At 40.6% G+C, this 19,677-nt stretch overlaps 1 protein-coding gene across 1 annotated transcript in view; it reads left to right on the top strand.

Annotated features, from left to right (window-relative positions):
- Window positions 1-19,677, top strand: part of SYNE1 (spectrin repeat containing nuclear envelope protein 1) — a 472,480-nt gene that overhangs the window by 211,204 nt on the left and 241,599 nt on the right. The window contains 11 exon segments of the mRNA XM_047733936.1: window positions 1,049-1,199; window positions 1,463-1,621; window positions 3,481-3,663; window positions 6,610-6,711; window positions 9,036-9,239; window positions 10,252-10,459; window positions 11,271-11,383; window positions 12,983-13,188; window positions 14,797-14,952; window positions 18,086-18,377; window positions 19,412-19,584. Coding sequence (XP_047589892.1) covers window positions 1,049-1,199; window positions 1,463-1,621; window positions 3,481-3,663; window positions 6,610-6,711; window positions 9,036-9,239; window positions 10,252-10,459; window positions 11,271-11,383; window positions 12,983-13,188; window positions 14,797-14,952; window positions 18,086-18,377; window positions 19,412-19,584 — 1,947 coding nt within the window.

Genomic DNA, 19,677 nt, shown 5'->3' with positions numbered 1-19,677 from the left:
GTTTTTACTGCATTTGGGTAAACAACTTCTTTTAGTCAACACACCAGACATTGTTATATGTGTTAATAAAGCCCATTTTTTATAGTCAAATTGTATTCCATTTAATAGGCATACCGCAGTTTGTTCATTCACCGGTTGATAGATATTCGAGTTCTTTCCAGTTTGGATGACTATAAAAAGAAGCACCTATAAACATTCACGTTCCCTTTTTCATGTGTACAGTTTTTATGACACACTGTAGATTATTAATGTAAGCTTCTAAAAATTTAACCATGTTGTAAAATTTTACCCCATGTTATTGAACATTCTCCTAAATTGTGATTTGTTAGAGATTGTACAGTATTCAGTTATAAGAAGGTATCAGAGTTTATTCGATTATTAGCCTATTTTTTTTAACATTTAGGCTATTTCTATTTTTTTTCCTCCTATTATAAATATTGGTGTAAAGAGTATAATTTTACATAAATCTTGTGCACATCTTTTTCTTTGGAAAAATTCTTATGCGTGGAATTGCTTGTGCCCATGGGCATTTTATGCTTATAAACAGAAACCATCTTCTTTGACAGTTTTCAGGGGATTCATCTTCAATGAAAATTTGTGTCATTGAAATGGGAAAAAAAAATCCTCATATGTATTTTACTTATTGAGCAGTGGTTTTTTGTTTGTTGGTTTGGTTTGTTTGTTTGTTTGCTTCCCCTTAATATACACCATTATGATGTAGTTAAATAGTGAAAAAATTGAAAAGCAAAAATTTGTTGGCGTCTACATAAGTTTAAGTTGTGAAGAACATATATTTTTTCTTGTCACTGAGGTCACAGATTTTGTTTTAATGGCTGTGTGCATTCTTTTCTTTTGGAGAGCAATTTGGACGTTAGAATTAAGTTGACTTGACCGCACTCTTCATCTCAGTAGGTAGAAATATGGCTTCCTCTTGATTCCAGCATCCATCTAAGAATAAATTTACGTAGTTACATATCAGGTCCAGTCATAGGGAACACTTACCTTTCATACATGATAATAAATGATACCTTTTCTTTAATTACTATAGCCAGGGTCAGTGCTGTGGACTTATTGACTTAATGAGGGAATATCAGAACTTGAAGTCGGCTGTATCTAAAGTCCTAGAAAATGCCAGCAATGTGATTGCAACCAGAAATACTATAAAAGATCAGGAGGATCTTAGATGGGCTTTATCCAAGGTAATAATTCAAAATGTATTTATTTTAGTAGACTACTTAGTAGATCTGATTTTCACATATAATGTTGTTTTTTTTTTTTTTTTTTTTTTTTAGGAATACTGATATCCTAGGATTCTAGCAATCCAAAAAAATGTATAGTTCATTAATATCACTGGTTTCTGCATAAGGTCAACCATGAATTAAATTTCTTAGAGGCAAATGGTTTTGAATGACTGACTTATCACTGATTATTTTATTAATTAAGGAAACATTTATGTCCACAGCATGAAACCGTCAAGAATGAAATGTGTAATAAACAGAAAGAATTGGATAATTTTACCAGTAAAGGAAAACAGTTGTTATCCGAGCTGAAAAAAATTCACAGTAGTGATTTCATCTTGGTGAAAACAGACATGGAGAGCACTGTGGACAGATGGCTGGATGTAAGATAATCCACCTGAATTGTATGAACAGTTTAAATATTCACATTTGTCAGTCACTATTTTTGGGTAAAGGATTATTTAAGGATGTGAATTCCATTTTTAGCTTTTTGAAATGTTTTTTTTTAAGGATTTTATTTATTTGAGAGAGAGAATCAGCACAAGCAGGGGGAGAGTGAGTGGGGAGCCTGACTGCAGGGGCTTGATCCCAGGACTCTGGGATCATGACCTGAGCCGAAAGCAGACGCTTAACTGAAGGCAGACGCTTAACCGACTGAGCCACCAAGGTGCCCCTCATTTTTAACTTTTAATGCTAATGTACAAAATTATATTTTGAAGAAAAACTATATTCACATAAAGTTTAGAATTAATAAAAAAAAAGTTGTTTGCTTTATTTTCTTAAAATTTTGTGGCAGATTTTCAGGGGTGCCTGGATGGCTCAATCAGTTAAGCATTAGACTCTTGATTTCTACTCAGGTCATGATCTCAGGGTCCTGTGATCAAGGCTGGGTTGGGCTCTGCACTGGGCATGGTAAAGCCTGGTTAAGACTCTCTCTTCCCCACGCCTTCCTCCCCCACCTCTTGAAACAAAACAAAGCAAAACAAAACAAAAACTTAGTGACAGATTTTCTAGAATTTCACTTGGTAGCTTCAATTACAACAAATTTATAACTCTAAATATTTTTTCCCAAAACTCTAGGATTATGGATAAAAATTAAAGAATAACTTTATAAGTATCCTACAGAATATGAAACTACAATGTGTAATAATTTGGGGCTATAAGACTATAATTTTGCATTGAAAAACATGAGACTTGTAGCTTACATCCTTGGGTTTTAGTTCTTGCTCTGTTATTTTCTAGCTATGGGACAGAAGAACAAGTCACTCGATCTCTCTGGAGCTCCACGTCTCAATCCATACATATTTTATGTAGTATCCAGCTCAAAAATCCAGTGATTCTGTTGCCCTCCTGTTAACCTGCGCTGTATTACTGGAGGTTAAGCTACATAAGCTGAATTACTGAAGTTAGACATTGATAATTATGTACTGTAATCAAATAATTTGGGGACTGCAGAAAACCTTACCTGCTTCCACTTTTAAAAGAACATTCTTATTACAGGAAGACTATTAAATACTAATGCTTTACTTTAAACCTACAAAGTTGGTTGATATCCTATGTATTTATTTATTCTATAAATATATTCAGGTCTAATTAATGTCCATTTTTATGTTTCAGCCTTACAAATAAAAGTGCTTACCGTGTTACTTTTATTTTTTTTTATTTTTTTATTTTTTTTAAAGATTTTATTTATTTATTTGACAGAGAGAGATCACAAGTAGACAGAGAGGCAGGCAGAGAGAGAGAGAGAGAGGGAAGCAGGCTCCCTGCTGAGCAGAGAGCCTGATGTGGGACTCGATTCCAGGACCCTGAGATCATGACCTGAGCTGAAGGCAGCGGCTTAACCCACTGAGCCACCCAGGCGCCCCATTTACCGTGTTACTTTTAAAAATAAACCCAACACTCCCCTTGGTGGGTGCCTATCCTATACAACTCAACCTAAGAGTATGTTATAGTTGACTCCAACAGACCTGCTCTTATTTTCCCAATTTACAAATGAAAATCAAATGTCTCAGAAATTTGGTCAATTCTCCCAATGACAGAAACAATTTAGTAACGGTTAGCATTTGCTTGAGTCAAATGCACTAATTCCCTTACAATCATTTTTGTAAAACTTTGTTTTTCAATGAGAAATATAATTTTTTGATTAAGGCAGCATCAACATTGTTAGTACTTTGGTGAGGAAAGAAGCACCTTAAAGCCTCAGATGAATAATGGTGTGGCTTCTGTTTTTCCATCCCAGATGTCAGAGAAAATTGAGGAAAACATGGATAGGCTGAGGGTAAGCCTGACCATTTGGGCTGATGTACTTTCAAGTAAAGAGGAAATCGATGGATGGTCCAATAGTTCCGTTCCACAGTTGGCTGAAAGCATCAGCCACCTGAATAACAGCGTCAGAGCAGAAGAAGTCCTTAAGGAATTTGAGGTAAACTGACTACAACTACTTTTGTGAGCTGGTGAGCTCATTAACCAGAATATGAGAAAGTTGTGTCCTTTTTGTTAAAGTTCTTTCTTTCAGAGACACATATGAATGCTACCAAAGTCTTAACTATCTTTGGCTATTTACCTGAGAGTTGAATAGGCAATGGTTAAGACTTTTTCCCCCCATTTTTATCACTTCTTAGTTGGGGCTCTGTACTTAAAATATTAGTAGAAAAGTGAAAGCCCATAAAATCTGTATTCTTCCCACTTTCCATTCAGCTAAGACTATTATGCCTTCCTACTGTAAAACCAAGTTGAAGGTGTTTGTCATTTAGTAATATTTAGAGGAGTTTCGGTTTTTTTTTTTTTTCATTCAAACAAGAAGTTTAGTGAGTACTTACCATGTGCCAAACACTTAACCCTAGGTGCTAGGTTCTTCCACTTCCTCTTCGGAAATGGGAGAAAACTGGAGACCAGAGTGTGACAGGTTTCCCCAGAAACTGGCCTTTTAAAGCTCTAGTCATCAGTTTATTTTAAACTTTTTATTTCCATTTCTTGCATTCATGTATTTATTCACTCATCAGATTCTTAATAAGCACCTAAAGTATGTCAGGCACTGTGGTAGACCCTGAGAATAAACCGTAAAACAGATAAAGTCCCTGTACTTGTGGCATTTACTTTATTTACATTTACACTATGCATGCAAAATGTGCAGTCGTAGTTAGGCTGGGATGAAAAATGAAGTGGATAAGAGGAAACGGTGACAAGAGATAACTTGTTTCATAAAGCATATAATCACTACTCTCCATGAGGGCACAGATTAGTCACCATTGCATGCCTGGGTGTTCAGGACTGTGCCCAGCACTCAAATGGAACAAGACAGATATGTGACTGCAAGACACGTATCAGGACAGATTTCAGAGTGTAGTCTGAAAAAATGTAGGGGAATCAACTCTATGCCTACATTATCTACCTTTGATCCAAAAAACTTTCTAGAGATTTTTAAATCAAACACCTATTTCTAAGGGCAAACAGAAGTCGAGGAAATTAGCCAGACTGAAAATGCAATCAGGAGAGGATACTGTGGTCTCTTAAGTTCTCTTTGATGTTAAATTAACATTACAGCTCAAAACAGCGGTACCTGCCAGAATAGGGCTCCTACCCGCTCTCAAAAGTCAATTATTCAATTTTAAAGACATTTGCAAGCCAGTGTTAAACATAGCCATTATTGAAAATAACTTACAATTAAATGATATTAAAAATCAAGCTAATGGTCCATATACACTATGGAGTATTATGCCTCCATCAGAAAGGATGAATACACAACTTTTGTAGCAACATGGACGGGACTGGAAGAGATGATGCTGAGTGAAATAAGTCAAGCAGAGAGAATCAATCATCATATGGTTTCACTTATTTGTGGAGCATAACAAATAGCATGGAGGACAAGGGGAGTTAGAGAGGAGGAGGGAGTTGGGGGAAATTGGAAGGGGAGGTGAACCATGAGAGACTATGGACTCTGAAAAACAATCTGAGGGGTTTGAAGCGGCGGGGGGTGGGAGGTTGGGGGAACCAGGCGGTGGGTATTAGAGAGGGCACCGATTGCATGGAGCACTGGGTGTGGGACAAATACAAGGAATACTGTTACGCTGAAAATAAAAAAAGTAAATTAATTAATTAAAAAAATCAAGCTAATAGATACTTAAAACTTACCACTTTCAATTTCTACTCTACACACAGCTATTATCTAGGCTCTTGAGTTGTAGGTATCCACTTGATCTGCATGGTGGGAATGCAAAGGCCCTGGGGCACAGCAGTGCTTCCCACCCTGTGGGCGGTGACATCATGTGTAGCTCAGAAAGCTGGTCAATGCTGCAAGGCAGGGTCTTTTTTTTTTTTTTTTTTGGCAAGCTGGTTGTTTAATCGGCACACAATATCCACCTACTGCTGATCTTTGGGATCCAGAAAGCCAGTGGGCATCAACCCCACATTCACATCCAGGTTTAGTCACTCACAGAGGTGGGTTGCTTTATAGTAACTACCACCTCTGTGGTGCAGCAGCCAGTAGCATGAGCAGCCCGGGTTCGGCCCGGGCCCTGACGGAGCGCTGCTCCTGCAACTCAAAAATAAAATGTGTACATGTGCAGGTGTAAACCTTCAGTTGTTCATCCCGCTCCTGGAGGAAGCCAGGGGCCCCAGCAGTTAGCTCATCACGTCTCACCCGGTAAGTAAATCACTTTCTGGAATGAGGCTCAGGACGTTTGTTAGTGTCCGCCAAGAACCAAGATGCTGTATTTAAGTTAAGAGAGATACTTTAGCAAGTGGTGCTTTGTGGCCGAAGTAAATAAAGAGTGAAGTTTACAATCATATAATTTGTTCAGTAATGATTCTTTGTTCTACTTTTCTTTGTTTTGTGTTAGTGTTGGTGAAATCAATCAATCAATAGCCAAAAATAAAAAAATAAATAAATGTAAAGGTTTTTATTTACAATAAAAATATTTCAAATTTTTATTTGAAACATTTCTGATGTATTACATATAGTCTACAGTAATGAGGCATTCCAAATGTGTATTTGCTTTGAAATGCTTCCTCAGAAGTGTAATGCTGCCATGGTAGCCAGTGATATTAATGCTAATGTATAAATGACGGTTACTGAAAATCCCCACTGACTCAAGACTTTTTTAGTTAGTGTTTAATTTTTTCCAGGAGCTTCCCCCCCCGAATAAAGGAGGGTGGGAAGAAAGTTCCGCATACTCCCTCATGTTCGAAGTGAAAGTTAATGATGACATTTTTCCACATGCATAAATAATGAGTCCTCAGAAAATCAGAGATTTTTTTTTTAAAGCTCTGGCTTGAAGTTGGGTTAACTCTTGGAATTATTAAGTGCCAAATGTAATATGTCAGTGTTTGCACAAGTTGTGCTTTTTCTCTTTGTCTTTTATTTTGGCAGTCTGAAGTTAAAAACAAAGCCTTGAGACTGGAAGAACTTCACTGCAAAGTTAATGATCTTAAAGAATTAACTAAAAATCCAGAAACTCCACCAGATCTTCAGGTAAGTACTCAGTCAGGTTTGTAATAAGTACTGCATACTAGACTCTATCTCAAATATAATCTCTAATATAATTGATACATAATAACAATAAGTAAATGTTATATATTATATATAATACCTATGCATATATTCTCATTATTATTATCATCATAATTTTGAGCAAACATGTGGATCTTACCATATAGGGGGTTAAAACATTAACATCTTTAGAACTCCTTGTGCTAGTATTAATAGCATATTTCTAAGACAAGTATAATAAGATTAGTTCCCCTTTTCCTTACTAAATTTTGGAAGTACTATCATCCAGCTTGCCTCACGGACCGTTTTCTGTCTGTACCAGAACAGAAACCACACTTATGAACACTGATATTTTTCTAATTCATTTAGTCAGTGATTGGGTTTGGCAAGATCACTATTGCAAACCTCATTCAAGGACTCGCGGATGGCACAGACCCACGGGGGGCACGGGGCAGGCAGGCTAGACCCACTCGGACCAGCAAGCCTGGACTACAGTGGGGGAGCTCTGGGAGTGGCCACTGTGGGGGGGGGCTCTTTGGGCAGCCAGCACCTCAAGCTCCAGGCTAAGTGTCCGCTGCCTTACCTTAACCCATGCATTTCTTGCTGCCCTCATGGATTTTCTCTACCTTTTCCTTCTTCCTGTTGGGCCTTTGTCCTTTACTCACTGCTTCTGCTAACCCCTGTATCTTGCATGTTTATACATTCTCTCTGACCTGAGACTGTGCATCTGTCACGTAGTATCGTCGGTGGACGATACACACATCCCAGAATGTTAGAATTTCACCTGAAGCAAGAAGAAGCTAAGGGTGCTAATCATACAGGAAACGAAAAAGGAGTGCTTGTGCCTGTCGCCGGTGTCATGGATATAAATGGGCAACAGGTGGCCTCTCGCAGAGTAAAGATGGCTGCAGGGTTTGGGGAGAGAGCTACTGTTGTACTGTGCTCTCTCACAACCCCCTGCCCCCAACACGTACTCAATGAAGAGGTGTTGGGGCACCTGTTCCTTACCTCAAAATCAGGAGAAGAGTTTCAGTGGCACCATCTGGAGAGAATGATGTGCCCCTGCAGCTGGTTGACCCCGGAGTCTCCTCTCTGACTCCCCTGAGAGACTTCATGGGTGAAAGATGGGCTGACTCACTGTTGTTGCTTTTGCCAAAAGAATTGATTGTTTTGGGTGGCGTGCATCTTAGAAACATCTGATGTGAATGCCAGAGTGTGCCCCTGGCCCAGAAGCGAATTATCAGAGGAAAGAGGAGAAGGCTTTGGTGTGTGGGTATCTCAGGTCCTCTAGGAAGGCTTTCTGGGGGGGAACAGGCCTCAGCAGCGAGAAGCAGAGCTGCCTACAGGCTGTGGAAGGAGAAACAGGAGAGCACTGCTCGCATGCTGGCAATGCCAGTGGGAGGTCCCCCGCGGTGAGGGGAGTCTCAGAAAACCCTGCAGTCTAAGGCCTGTGACAGGAGAGAATGCAAAATGTCACCCGGCCTAGGAGCACAGATGCCAGCTCATAATAGTCATCAAAAATTTCAGAGCCCCTCACCCACCTCCCGCTGGTCCAGGCCTTTACGGGTCAGAAGCCATAGGACGTGTGGGAATAGAAATAAAGAAAGACAAAGAGGCACTTGGCTCTTTTCTTCATATGGGCTTCCTTTTTGTAGCAGATCTGAGCTGGGGATAAGAAAAAAGCCTTAACTTTAAGTTCAGAGTTTTGATTATTAAATGGGCCTAGATGTTTTAATTGTGGAATTGAAACCATTTTGCAATTTATCATGATTTTATAAGTCCTTTTGTTATCTGCAGGGCCAGAGAAGTCAGGAGCCCACCCAGAACAAATCATGTGGGAGGAGAGAAGCAGCCTCACTAAACACACTAAAGTGGGAGGCAGAAATAAAATTGCTTTAGGATAAAATCCTGCCGTGATGTTTGTTCAAAGTAGTGGTTACATCAGGGGATAAAATGTGTCCATGTTTCCCAGGAAGAAGTAAGAGCAGGGTTTTGGTAACCACCGTGGTAACTGTGGAGGTTGAACTCTGCTTTTGAGAAAACTGATCTTACGTATTCCTTGGCTCCCCAGTCCGAGCTGCCGCTCTAGCATCCAGTGTCAACTGGCATCCTTACTGTTTCCATGTTCCCATCACTTACAATGTTTGGCCACTTGTACCCACTGATTTCCTTTCTTAGAAGAGTTGAATTAGCATCCCAGGTTAGGCTTATGTGCTTTTTACAATTAAGCTGCACACGAACAGAGTTCCCACAGAATGAGTGTTCTGGTCTTCACAGATTTTAATGAAATCTTACTTTATGTTTAGTTTATAGAAGCAGACCTAAGGCAGAAACTGGAGCATGCCAAAGAAATCACTGAAGAAGCCAAAGGAACCTTGAAAGATTTCACTGCTCAGAGTACCCAGGTGGAGAAATTTATTAATGACTTGACGAGCTGGCTAGCAAAAGTAGAGGAGTCACTGATGAACTGTGCCCAGACTAAGACATGGGAAGGGCTGAGAAAAGTAAAGGTGGGTAATCACCTATCATTAAGCCTGCACACTTCCAAAGGTAATATTGTTTTTCCTGTTTTGTGGTGACTGGAATAAAAATATAACCTTTGCTCTCAGTTATACCTATATTAGCACCAGGCCAACTAATTCACGATGTTGGACACAGCAAGTAAGTTGTCGTTGGAGAAATGAATGCAGGTAGTAGGAAGTTGAAGATGAATAATCTAAAAATAGAAAGCACGCATTACTGTGGGACCTGCTCATAAGCTGCGCTTGTTAATATCTTTTTCAGTAAATTGGTAAAGCCTATAAAAGACCTATTTGAATTTCCATGACTTTTCAAATTTGAATGCCAAATAGTTTTTCATTTCTTAATTTTTATTGGTTGGTATGACTGCTTTTATCTAGGGAAGAATATTAAAAAAAAAAAAAAGAGAGAGAGAGAGATAGCATTCAACTTCCATGTCATCTGTCCATAGAGATACTGTTCCTGACCGACTGTCTGTCAAGCTTATGAATTGAGTGTTCAGCATGTGTGATCTGTTTTCTTTAGCATTTTTTCTTACTGTACTTAAGAATAAGGACATATATTTTAGAAGTACTGGTACTTTTGGTGTGGCCTGTGACCCTGAAACAAAGCCCTACTGGCCCATCAAAAAATGTGAACTTGGGTTGTGACTCCGCTGATAGTTTCTAGTCAACTGACTAAATCCAAGGTCATGGGTTGGCATCTCTGAGAACCTCTTCCGTTTGCTCGGACTCCTAGACTGTAACACACAATCTAGTACCTTTCAACAGCCATTTGCAGTTGGTCCCAAGGAGAGCTGGGCAAAATTTTGCAAGTCAACAGATCTATCACGAACACTTTAAAAAAAGAAAGAAAAAAAAAAAGAAAAGAAAAAAGAAAATCTCACAACAATGTGTACATTACTAAGTAAATTTCAAGAGCATCAGTTTTGAAAAAGTGCCATAGTGGAGTAGAGGGGATATTTCCCTTGAATATCCTTCATGGCATTCTTTCATTGTGTAGGAGATACAAAAGGAACTTCAAAGTCAGCAAAGCAACATCAGCTCTACCCAAGAAAATCTCAACAGTTTGTGCCGCAAATACCATTCTGTTGAGTTGGAGAGCCTGGGCAGTGCTCTGACGGGACTCATAAAGAACCACGAAGCTGTGAGCCAGTTGTGCTCCAAGACACAGGCCAGCCTGCAGGATTCTCTGGAGAAGCACTTCAGTGGTGAGCTCTGACGGGGCTTAGCATGAATTGTTTGTTTAACAGAAAGAATCCAAACCAAATGCTGCTTAGAAACTGCCAGCACTAGTTGGAGAAAACTTTCCAGAAGAAGATCCTTTAAATTCATTTGTGTGTCGAGACTGGAGCAGTGTTAAGTGTTGTGCTCAGGCTCTCACCATAAGCTGAGTTCTTCCTCTTTCTCTCCAAGAAAGTAGGAATCCACCATTTTGAGGATTCCAAATTTCATCTGGATTTTCTACATGTAGCTCAGTAGTGTGGATAATTACTTCCACTGCTGTGATGAAGTAACACAGTGAACTTGGAAATTAGGAGAGGCCATGAAACAGCAGTAGCCGTATAGTTTAGGAAATTGCCAGTCATATGTCCCCAACTGGGCTCTGTGCCTCTGCCATAATGACAAGCCGAATGATGCTCTAAGTCCGCGTGGCCGGAAGAGGAGATGGCTCTTTCCTTTGCCATAAAAATGGCCAGAGCCTTTCTCCCTTCACTGTCTTCCATATTCATTCAATTATCTTTCTTTACCAAGAGGAAGACAGTGGGAAATCTGGTATTTCAGGAATACAAATTTCTTTTCAGTCTTTCCCCTGAGGTAATTTCTCAGTCCTGCCATGAACAGTCATGTTGTAGTCTATTCTATATTATTATTATTTTATTTCTGAAATATTTTGTATGGCAAGATGCAGTGAACTGAAGGGCAGAATTAATTCATTGAGCCTAGAGGCTCATTCAATGTTTTGGATGTATTTCTCATTTTTGTTACTTTTTTTTTTTTCATGTTTGTTACTTTTGACAGAGTCTATGCAGGAATTCCAAGAGTGGTTTTCTGGAATAAAAGCAGCAGCAAAGGAATCATCTGATCGAACTGGCGATAGCAAAGTTCTAGAGGCAAAGCTCCATGATCTTCAGGTACGAAAGCTGGCAGTGCGCCGTCGTCTTCTCTGAGCTGCACTCCCGGGCCTTGCGGTCAGACCTAAATCATCTCTTTCCACAGATCTTCTTATTTTATTCGAACTTTTCTTCTTCCCTAAAAGAACGAGATTTCTTGAGTCAATAGGAGTTTAGCAATATGAAAAGTAAGTTGAGAGAGTAAGTCAGAGCTACAGAATTTCTAGATTCTGTTCTCTTTTAACGAATTGAACATGTTTTGGAATTCATTCAAAACTAAACCTAGTTTTAATTTTTCTGGCAGTAAAAATATAAATAATTCCATCTATTTCATATCACTGTCGTGGAAGAGGGTTGTTTTGTTTTTAAGACTTTATTTATTTGAGAGAGTGAGAGAGAATGAGAGAGAGCATGAGCAGTGGAAAAAGCAGGCTTTCCCCTGAGCAGAGAGAGTCAGATGCAGGGTCAGTCCCAGGGCCCTGGGGTCATGAACTGAACCCAAGTCAGACGGTGAACAGACTTAGCCACCACTGGGTGCCTCATATTGTGGAAGAGTTTTAAAAAGAAGACGTGACTTGTGCTTTTTAATAACCTATAGTCCAAATCTGGAGCTAGGGCACACTGAAAGCTATAGATAATACAGGTTTTACAGGTTTTACTGACTATGAAAAATATATGAATTCAGGAAGGAAAAAGCCATTGCGAAGTAGAGTTCAGAAGTGATGGACTCAACTTGAGTTTGGGACAGCTTTTCTAAGTAGCTCATCTGAACAAAACACTGAGTTAAGTATTATTTAAAAACATTTTTTAGGGGCACCTGGGTGGCTCAGTTGGTTAAGCATCTGCCTTTGGCTCAGGTTATGATCCCGGGGTCCTGGGATCGAGCCCCGCATCAGGCTCCTGGCTCAGCAGGAAGCCTGCTTCTCCCTCTGCCTGACAAATACATAAATAAAATATTTTAAAATAAAATAAAATAAATAATTTTTTTTAATGAATGAGGAATATGAGGATCTTTGCAGCCTAATCAGTGAGGACAGTTATGTAGGTAACTCATGAAAAGCCAGAGTAGCAAGATCATTATAATAAAGGAAGTTGGTTTTCCAGGAGGCATGGTGAATTGAAATGTGCAGTTGTCCCCTTTAAGCTTGTGTCCACGCATGTGATCTTTCAAGGAAGAGGTGCACACCAAGAAAAGAAGGGACCTGAGGGGAGGACTTTGTGTACAAGGTGGACCAGAAGTGGGGGAGGGGTGCAGGCAGCTCTGCAGTGAGAGGGCATCACGTGAACCTGTGAAGAAGTAGAACCAGGGCTGGGTTGGGTCAGTGAGAGTGGGGAGAAGCTGAGAGCAAGGCCTGGATGAGGACAACCTCCTTTGCAGGCTGGCCTTGTCACAGCTTATTCTTCAGGGGTTCCAGTCCTGGCTGGCACCGTCCTCGGTCATGAGCCTTGAGTCTACCTAGTTGTACCTTCTCCCTCTGACCTAAAGACTTTCTGTCCTCAGGCTCTGAGCTGTCTTCTCTTGCTTTTCTATCTCAACTCAGAATTGTAGTCAGTGCTCACACGCCCCAGGGTCCTTGAATAACAGCAAATATTTTCTATTACCTTTATTTCTTGAAACAGAACATTCTGGACTCGATCAGTGATGGACAGAGCAAGCTTGATGCTGTGACTCAAGAAGGACAAACTTTGTACGCACATGTGTCTAAACAAATCGTCAGCAGCATTCAGGAGCAAATTACAAAGGCTAATGAAGAATTCCAGGCATTTCTGAAGCAATGTCTGAGGGACAAGCAGGCTCTTCAAGACTGTGCTTTAGAACTTGGGAGGTAGGTTGTTTTGACAACATCATCACACACAGAATGTGTTTTCAAAGACTTTGAGAAAATAAATAATAATATTTATAAATTTTTTATTTATAAATATAAATATTTATTTATAAATATAAATAAACAAATAATATTTGAAAGTACAGGTTCATACTAGGGTAATAATTAATTGCTTGAACTTTGATGGGACTGTGGCTTTATTTTCTATATAGAAAAAGTAAGGAATTATATTCACTAGTTATTGTACATGGCCTACATGCATGTGTTTTTGTCCATTTGATTAACTCAAAGTCTGAGAGGTTTGACACACAGGTTTTAGATTATCCAAGTCCTTTCTTTGCTTCCACTTTTTTTTTTTTTTTGAAGATTTTATTTATTAGAGAGAGACTGCGAGAGAGGGAACACCAGCAAGAGGACTGAGAAAGGGAGAAGCAGGCTCCCTGATGAGCAAGGAGCCCGATTCAGGGTTTGATCCCAGGACCCTGGGACCATGACCTAAGCCGAAGGCAGACGCTTAACAACCGAGCCACCCAGGCACCCCTTTGCTTCCACTTCTGTTGGATTTGAGTAATGACAGAAAACACTGGCCTAATTTCTATGAATGAAGATTCTAATCAGGAAGCTATGTCAGCAGGGATGAATATAAAATTAGAAGGAAAAAAAAGTAGGGGGGATAAAAATGTCAGTATAATCAAAATACCTTTCTGGTCACAGAGTAATTTATTCTTGTCCAGATTTCTTAGAAAACTTATGTTGTTTTCAAAACTTCTAGTCCCTGTGCTCTTAGGCCTATTCAAATCTCCATAAGATACAAAGACATAGAGATGACTTTCCCTTCCTTTCCTGGGCTTTCACTGCTGTCCTTAACCCATTGGTCCCAATTCAGAGTCCCTGTTGTAAGACACAAAGTCAAGTGCACATTGACATGGGAATGCAGTCTTGCTGATAACTACCAGCTGATTACCAGGAAATCAATTCAAGATAGGATCTCAAGAGAAAGAGTGAAATAAGCCAAGCAGAGAGAGTCAGTTATCATATGGTTTCGCTTATTTGTGGAGCATAAGGAATAACAGAGGACATGGGGGGATGGAAAGGAGAAGGGAGTTGGGGGGAAATTGGAGGGGGAGATGAACCATGAGAGACTGTGGACTCTGAGAAACAAACTGAGGATTTTGGAGGGGCAGGGGGTGAGAGGTTGGGTGAGCCTGGTGGTGGGTATTATGGAGGGCACGTATTGCATGGAGCACTGGGTGTGGTGCATAGACAATAAATTCTGGAACACTGATAAGAAATTTAAAAAATAAATAAAAATAAAAATACATACATACATACATACCCACCCAGGTGGGAATCAATAAAGTTTTTGTTTGTGTTTAAAAAAAAAGTGTACATAGCTTTAAAAAAAAAAAAAAGGAGAGAAAGTTCCATGATTTTTCATTTTGTTACTGAAATAAGTGGTAATATGGATGGGCTTATTGTTGAGTTTTCTTCCATACTTGGGAAATTCATGAGATTTTAATGGCCATAGACACCATGACCTCAGATACTAGATGTTACTTATCATAATGAGTGCAGAAGAATTTCTACAAAGTATTTTCTTTTCTGTAGCTTTGAGGATCAGCATAGAAAACTGAACTTATGGATCCATGAGATGGATGAAAGGCTAAGTACAGAAAACTTAGGAGAGAGTAAACAGCACATTCCTGAGAAGAAGAATGAAGTCCATAAAGTTGAAATGTTTCTAGGAGAGCTACTGGCTGCAAGGTATGGTGCTGAAATGGAGCAGGTCCTTTCCCTACTAACAAGTGTTTTTTGTCTGGTTGGTTGGTTGTTAATTGGTTGGTTGGTTGGTTAATTAGTGGTGGTTGTATATGTTTCTGTCCCTAAATGTCTAGAATACAGATGATTGTGCAGTGTTCTCTACAGCAGAGTAGTATTCTAGAGAGAACATAGGGATGGCATTGTGGATCTATCTGCATCTACCTCCCTTTGCTCAACAAATTGGACAGGCCACCCATTTCCTGAACTTCTTGATATTAGCCTGTAAGTATTATGCTGCTAAGGAATACCATACTTTTTTCTCTGAGGTTGTTAGGATGGAAGGTCCTTATAAAGGCACTCTACACTTACAGAAATAAGGCTGTGGAACCCATTTCCATATATATTCTTCACACACTTCAACATCTACTTCCATTTTTTTCTTAAATGTATTTGTCAGAGTGAGAGATAACGAGAGAGGAAAGCAGTAGGAACAGCAGGCAGAAGGAGAAGCAGGCTCCCTGCATGTCCAGCCTGGTGCTGGACTCGATCCCAGGATCCCAGGATCATGACCTGAGCTGAAGGCAGGCACTTAACTGACAGAGCCACCCAGGCGCCCCTCTAGTTCCATTTTCTTTTTTTTTTTTTTTAAGATTTTTTATTTATTTATTTGACAGACAGTGATCACAAGTAGGCAGAGAGAGAGGAAGGGAAGCAGGCTCCCTGCTGAGTGGAGAGCCCGACGTGGGGCTTGATCCCAGGACCCTGAGATCATGACCTGAGCCGAAGGCAGAGGCTTTAACCCACTGAGCCACCCAGGTGCCCCTCTAGTTCCATTTTCAATGCCCACCATCATCCTCACAATGTCCTTAGTAAAGCAAAAGGTATGGTTCTTAAGTCTGACTGTCCTGGAGGTTCCTCTTCTCCTCCGCAGTATTCGTCTCTTCATTGTTTCCTGACTAAGCCAACATTTGTGGCTCCTGGCCCACTCGGAGTCATCTGGACCGTGCTTTTGACTCCACTAGCTTCAGGAACTTGATCCCTAAATTCATAATCCGACTGGCATTATCAGTTGCTTTGTTGGTACCCGGGGTACAGCTAGACCCAAAGCATCTGATCTGTCTTCTTCAAGAGCAGATTCACTTGTCTGTGAAGCAGCAGAGGCCAGCACCCAGCCTTGACCAGACACATCAGGAGCACCGATCAGTTCCAGTCTAATTCTGATCATATCCATTCCTTGTTTCTGCTGAGTCACCTTCTGGGACAAACATACCTAATATGCCTTACCTTAAAAAACAGGCATTCAAACAAATACACAAACATGACCCATAATGACAGCTCTTATTGGTGTTTGAGTTTAATGAGTGTTACAAAATTTTGCTGGAATGCTCTGGTCCCATGTCTGTGAGCCCTTCCCATGGGGTAAACTCTTTGTTGACTCTATACATGCCAGTCCCGGACAGTGAGTTCCTCAAGGCCAGAGACCTTTAGGTCTTCATCACTATTACAGTCGCAATGTCTGATATCATGCCAGAAAAAGAACGTATTTGCTGAATTAATAGGATGACAGTATCATTTTAACTATATAGCTTTATGAAAATTACAGTGCATTTTATTGCTTTTTAAATCTTAACTCAGGTCTGGATACAATGTAGCATGACCAGACTACTTCTCTCTTCCAAACTTCTAAAATGACTTTACATATTCTTCTGGAATATTCTTCTGTGATATTCCAGGATCGAAGGGTAAGAGTCCTTCAGTGTGCTGGCTGCCAGGCTCTTTGTAACTGGTTACTTCTCCAGAGAATCTTAACGTACTCTGATGCTTCCCAGCTTCTCCAGCTGAGTTACTTCTCACTTGCTGGCTGCTTAATCCTACCAGCCCTCTGGACTTTCCATCATAATATTTAAAGTACTCAACTATCTTGGGGGATGCCTTTTTTTTAAAGTACCCTTTGAGATTTATTGAACTTTTATCGTCCATTAAGCAGTCCTTCTTGTAGTAACAAGTGATACACATTGTCCTGAATTATTTAACTGACATCATTGCTTAAGCCAAGTTCTTGTCTTACCAGATTATAAGAAATGCAATTTAGAGTGGGTGCAATATTATATGAACAATATACCTCCCAGAGGGCCACAGGATGCTATATCCTTGGTAGCTGATCCAAAAAAAAAAAAAAAAAAAAATGATAGACCTTGCAGGAGATAAAGTTTGTGTTCTTTTTCTCCTACTCACAAGAGTTCGTGTTCACACATCTGTACTCTTTCTTCTGGTATCCTGGGAAGTTCCGACATACAAGCTAAACTCTGTCAAACAAGATGAAGCCAGTCCAGACACATAGGACTGCACTTTCCCTGCACCTAATTAACATAACTCCAAACTGAGATGAGCCAAGTACGCAAGAGGCAACAAGGAAACCCATCAGCAGTCATATAATAGCCTTTTGATACAAACTGGGTTTTTGCATTTTATCTTCCTGTGTTGGGTCCTGGGGATACAAGATGAATGTGATAACCCTGGTTTCTAGAAGTTGAAAGCCTGTGGATTGAGACAGACAGGGTGTTTGAGGAGATAGAACAAGATAGGGGCAGAGGGCACACAGGGGAGGAACCCTATACTCTCCTTCTCTTGGGGTATCGGGGAGGTAATGCCTGCCTAGGCTTTGAAGGGCCAACTGGGAAGGCAGCAGGGGAGAATCATTGGGTTTTCCCAAAGGAGGAATCCCCACATAGACCCCAAAAAGCAGAGGGTTTGGGGACATTTCAGGATTAGAACATTCAGCCTGAACAGAGATGTTAGATGAGGCTGGAGAAGCAGTCTTGGGCCATTTTCTGCAGTGAATTCCTCATAATACAGGGGCCAGGATCTAAGCACAGCATAGATGGAGTGAAATTCCCTGATGTATACGGATTACATTCACAGACGTATAGAGAAGGCAGAGCCAGCCCTGTGAGAGTCCCCGGCATCTTCATTTCAAAGGCATGTCAGCTATGAGCTCTTGTCTGGCGACTTCTCCAGGATCAACAATCACTCCTCACTCTGCTGCATTCTAGAATGTCAGAATTCAATTTCTTTCTTTCTTTCTTTCTTTCTTTCTTTCTTTCTTTTTTTTTTTTTTTTTAACTGTTTTCTTTAGAGAATCTCTGGATAAGCTTTCCCAGAGAGGGCAGCTTCTCAGTGAAGAAGGCCACGGCGCTGGGAAGGAAGGACGCCTCTGCTCCCAGCTCCTCACAAACTACCAGAACTTACTCAGAATGACCAAGGAGAGACTGCGGAGCTGCCAGATGGCCCTGCAGGAGCACGAGGCCTTGGAGGAAGCCCTGCAGAGCATGTGGTCCTGGGTGAAGGGCATTCAGGACAGACTGGCCGCGGCAGAAAGCACCGTTGGGAGCAAAGACACCCTGGAAAAGCGGCTGCTACAGATACAGGTAAGCAGGACACCGGCCACATGCTGACAATTTGTGAAGATTTGTTTGCTGAATTCACATATGTTCGAGTTGGGTCCCCGTTGCTCTGTGAGCCTCTAAGTGAAGATTTGAGGACACAATGGAGAGAAGATGATGTTGGCCAAAGGGATAATGGAGGGAGCCTGTTTCCCCTTTGTAAAGGAACATTTTTGTTTCAATAGCTTTAAGATCATTTTTAATGTCACTTAGTAAGTATTCAGCAAACATGGAACCAAGCACTGTGCAAGCTGTTGGAAACATCAAGGTGAAAATTTCTGCTGGCTTTCTAGGTGTTCCCAGACCAGAGGGAGAGACTAACCTGGAAACTGTAACTTGCAATACCCCATGTAGTCAGGGGTAGTGACTGAAGCAGACAAGGGTATCCTCCGAACATAGGGAGGCCACCAGCCCGGACTGCAGTCAGTGAAGGCAACCTTGGAAGACAGAAATTAGCCAGACGGTGATGGTAAAGCTTTAGACAAGTGTGTCTTCATTTTCAAAACAATTTATTTTTACTTTGAATCCAACATTCAGTAAGTGTACAGTTTCAAGGTTAGCAGCCCCAAGTTTCCCAAGAATTTAAATGGGAGTTAATCCTCGACTCCCAGACTCTTGATATCTAATATTTAAATAAAGTATCATATTGCAGTAGGGTGCAGAATTTGTTGTTGTATTTTCATTTTGTTGTTGTTGCTGAGTTTCCATTTTAAAGGTAGGGGCACCTGGGTGACTCAGTGGGTTAAAGCACCTGCCATCGGTTCAGGTCACGACCTCAGGGTCCTGGGATCAAACCCCGTGCGGGCTTCCCCGCTCAGCAGGGAGTCTGCTTCTTTCTCTCCCTTGCTCACCTTTTCTCTAAAATAAATAAATAAAATCTTTATGAATAAATACATAAATAAATAAAAATAACATGAGTAAGGTATTCCCTACCTTGATTCTCATGGGAAACCACAGTTCCTAAAAACACGAGAAGGTTCTAGTGTTCCTACTGACCTGTGTTCACTGTTCCTTCATAGGATATTCTCCTGATGAAAGGTGAAGGAGAAGTGAAGTTGAATATGGCCATTGGCAAAGGGGAACAGGCCTTGAGAAGTAGCAACAGACAAGGTCAGAAGGTGATTCAGACCCAGCTACAGACTCTGAAAGACGTGTGGGCTGACATCATGAGCTCCTCCGTCCACGCTCAGAGGTAACAGAGCCTATTTTCAGTGTTTATTCGCCTAAATAAAACCCAGTGGCTTGGTAAAATGATGAAACAGTGCAGTATCCTGCGTAGAGTTAC

Source organism: Lutra lutra, chromosome 6 (genome assembly GCF_902655055.1).
Source record: "Lutra lutra chromosome 6, mLutLut1.2, whole genome shotgun sequence".
Classification (NCBI taxonomy): Eukaryota; Metazoa; Chordata; class Mammalia; order Carnivora; family Mustelidae; genus Lutra; species Lutra lutra.
Note: the sequence above shows the minus strand (reverse complement) of the source record. Positions and strands in the feature narration are given on the sequence as shown.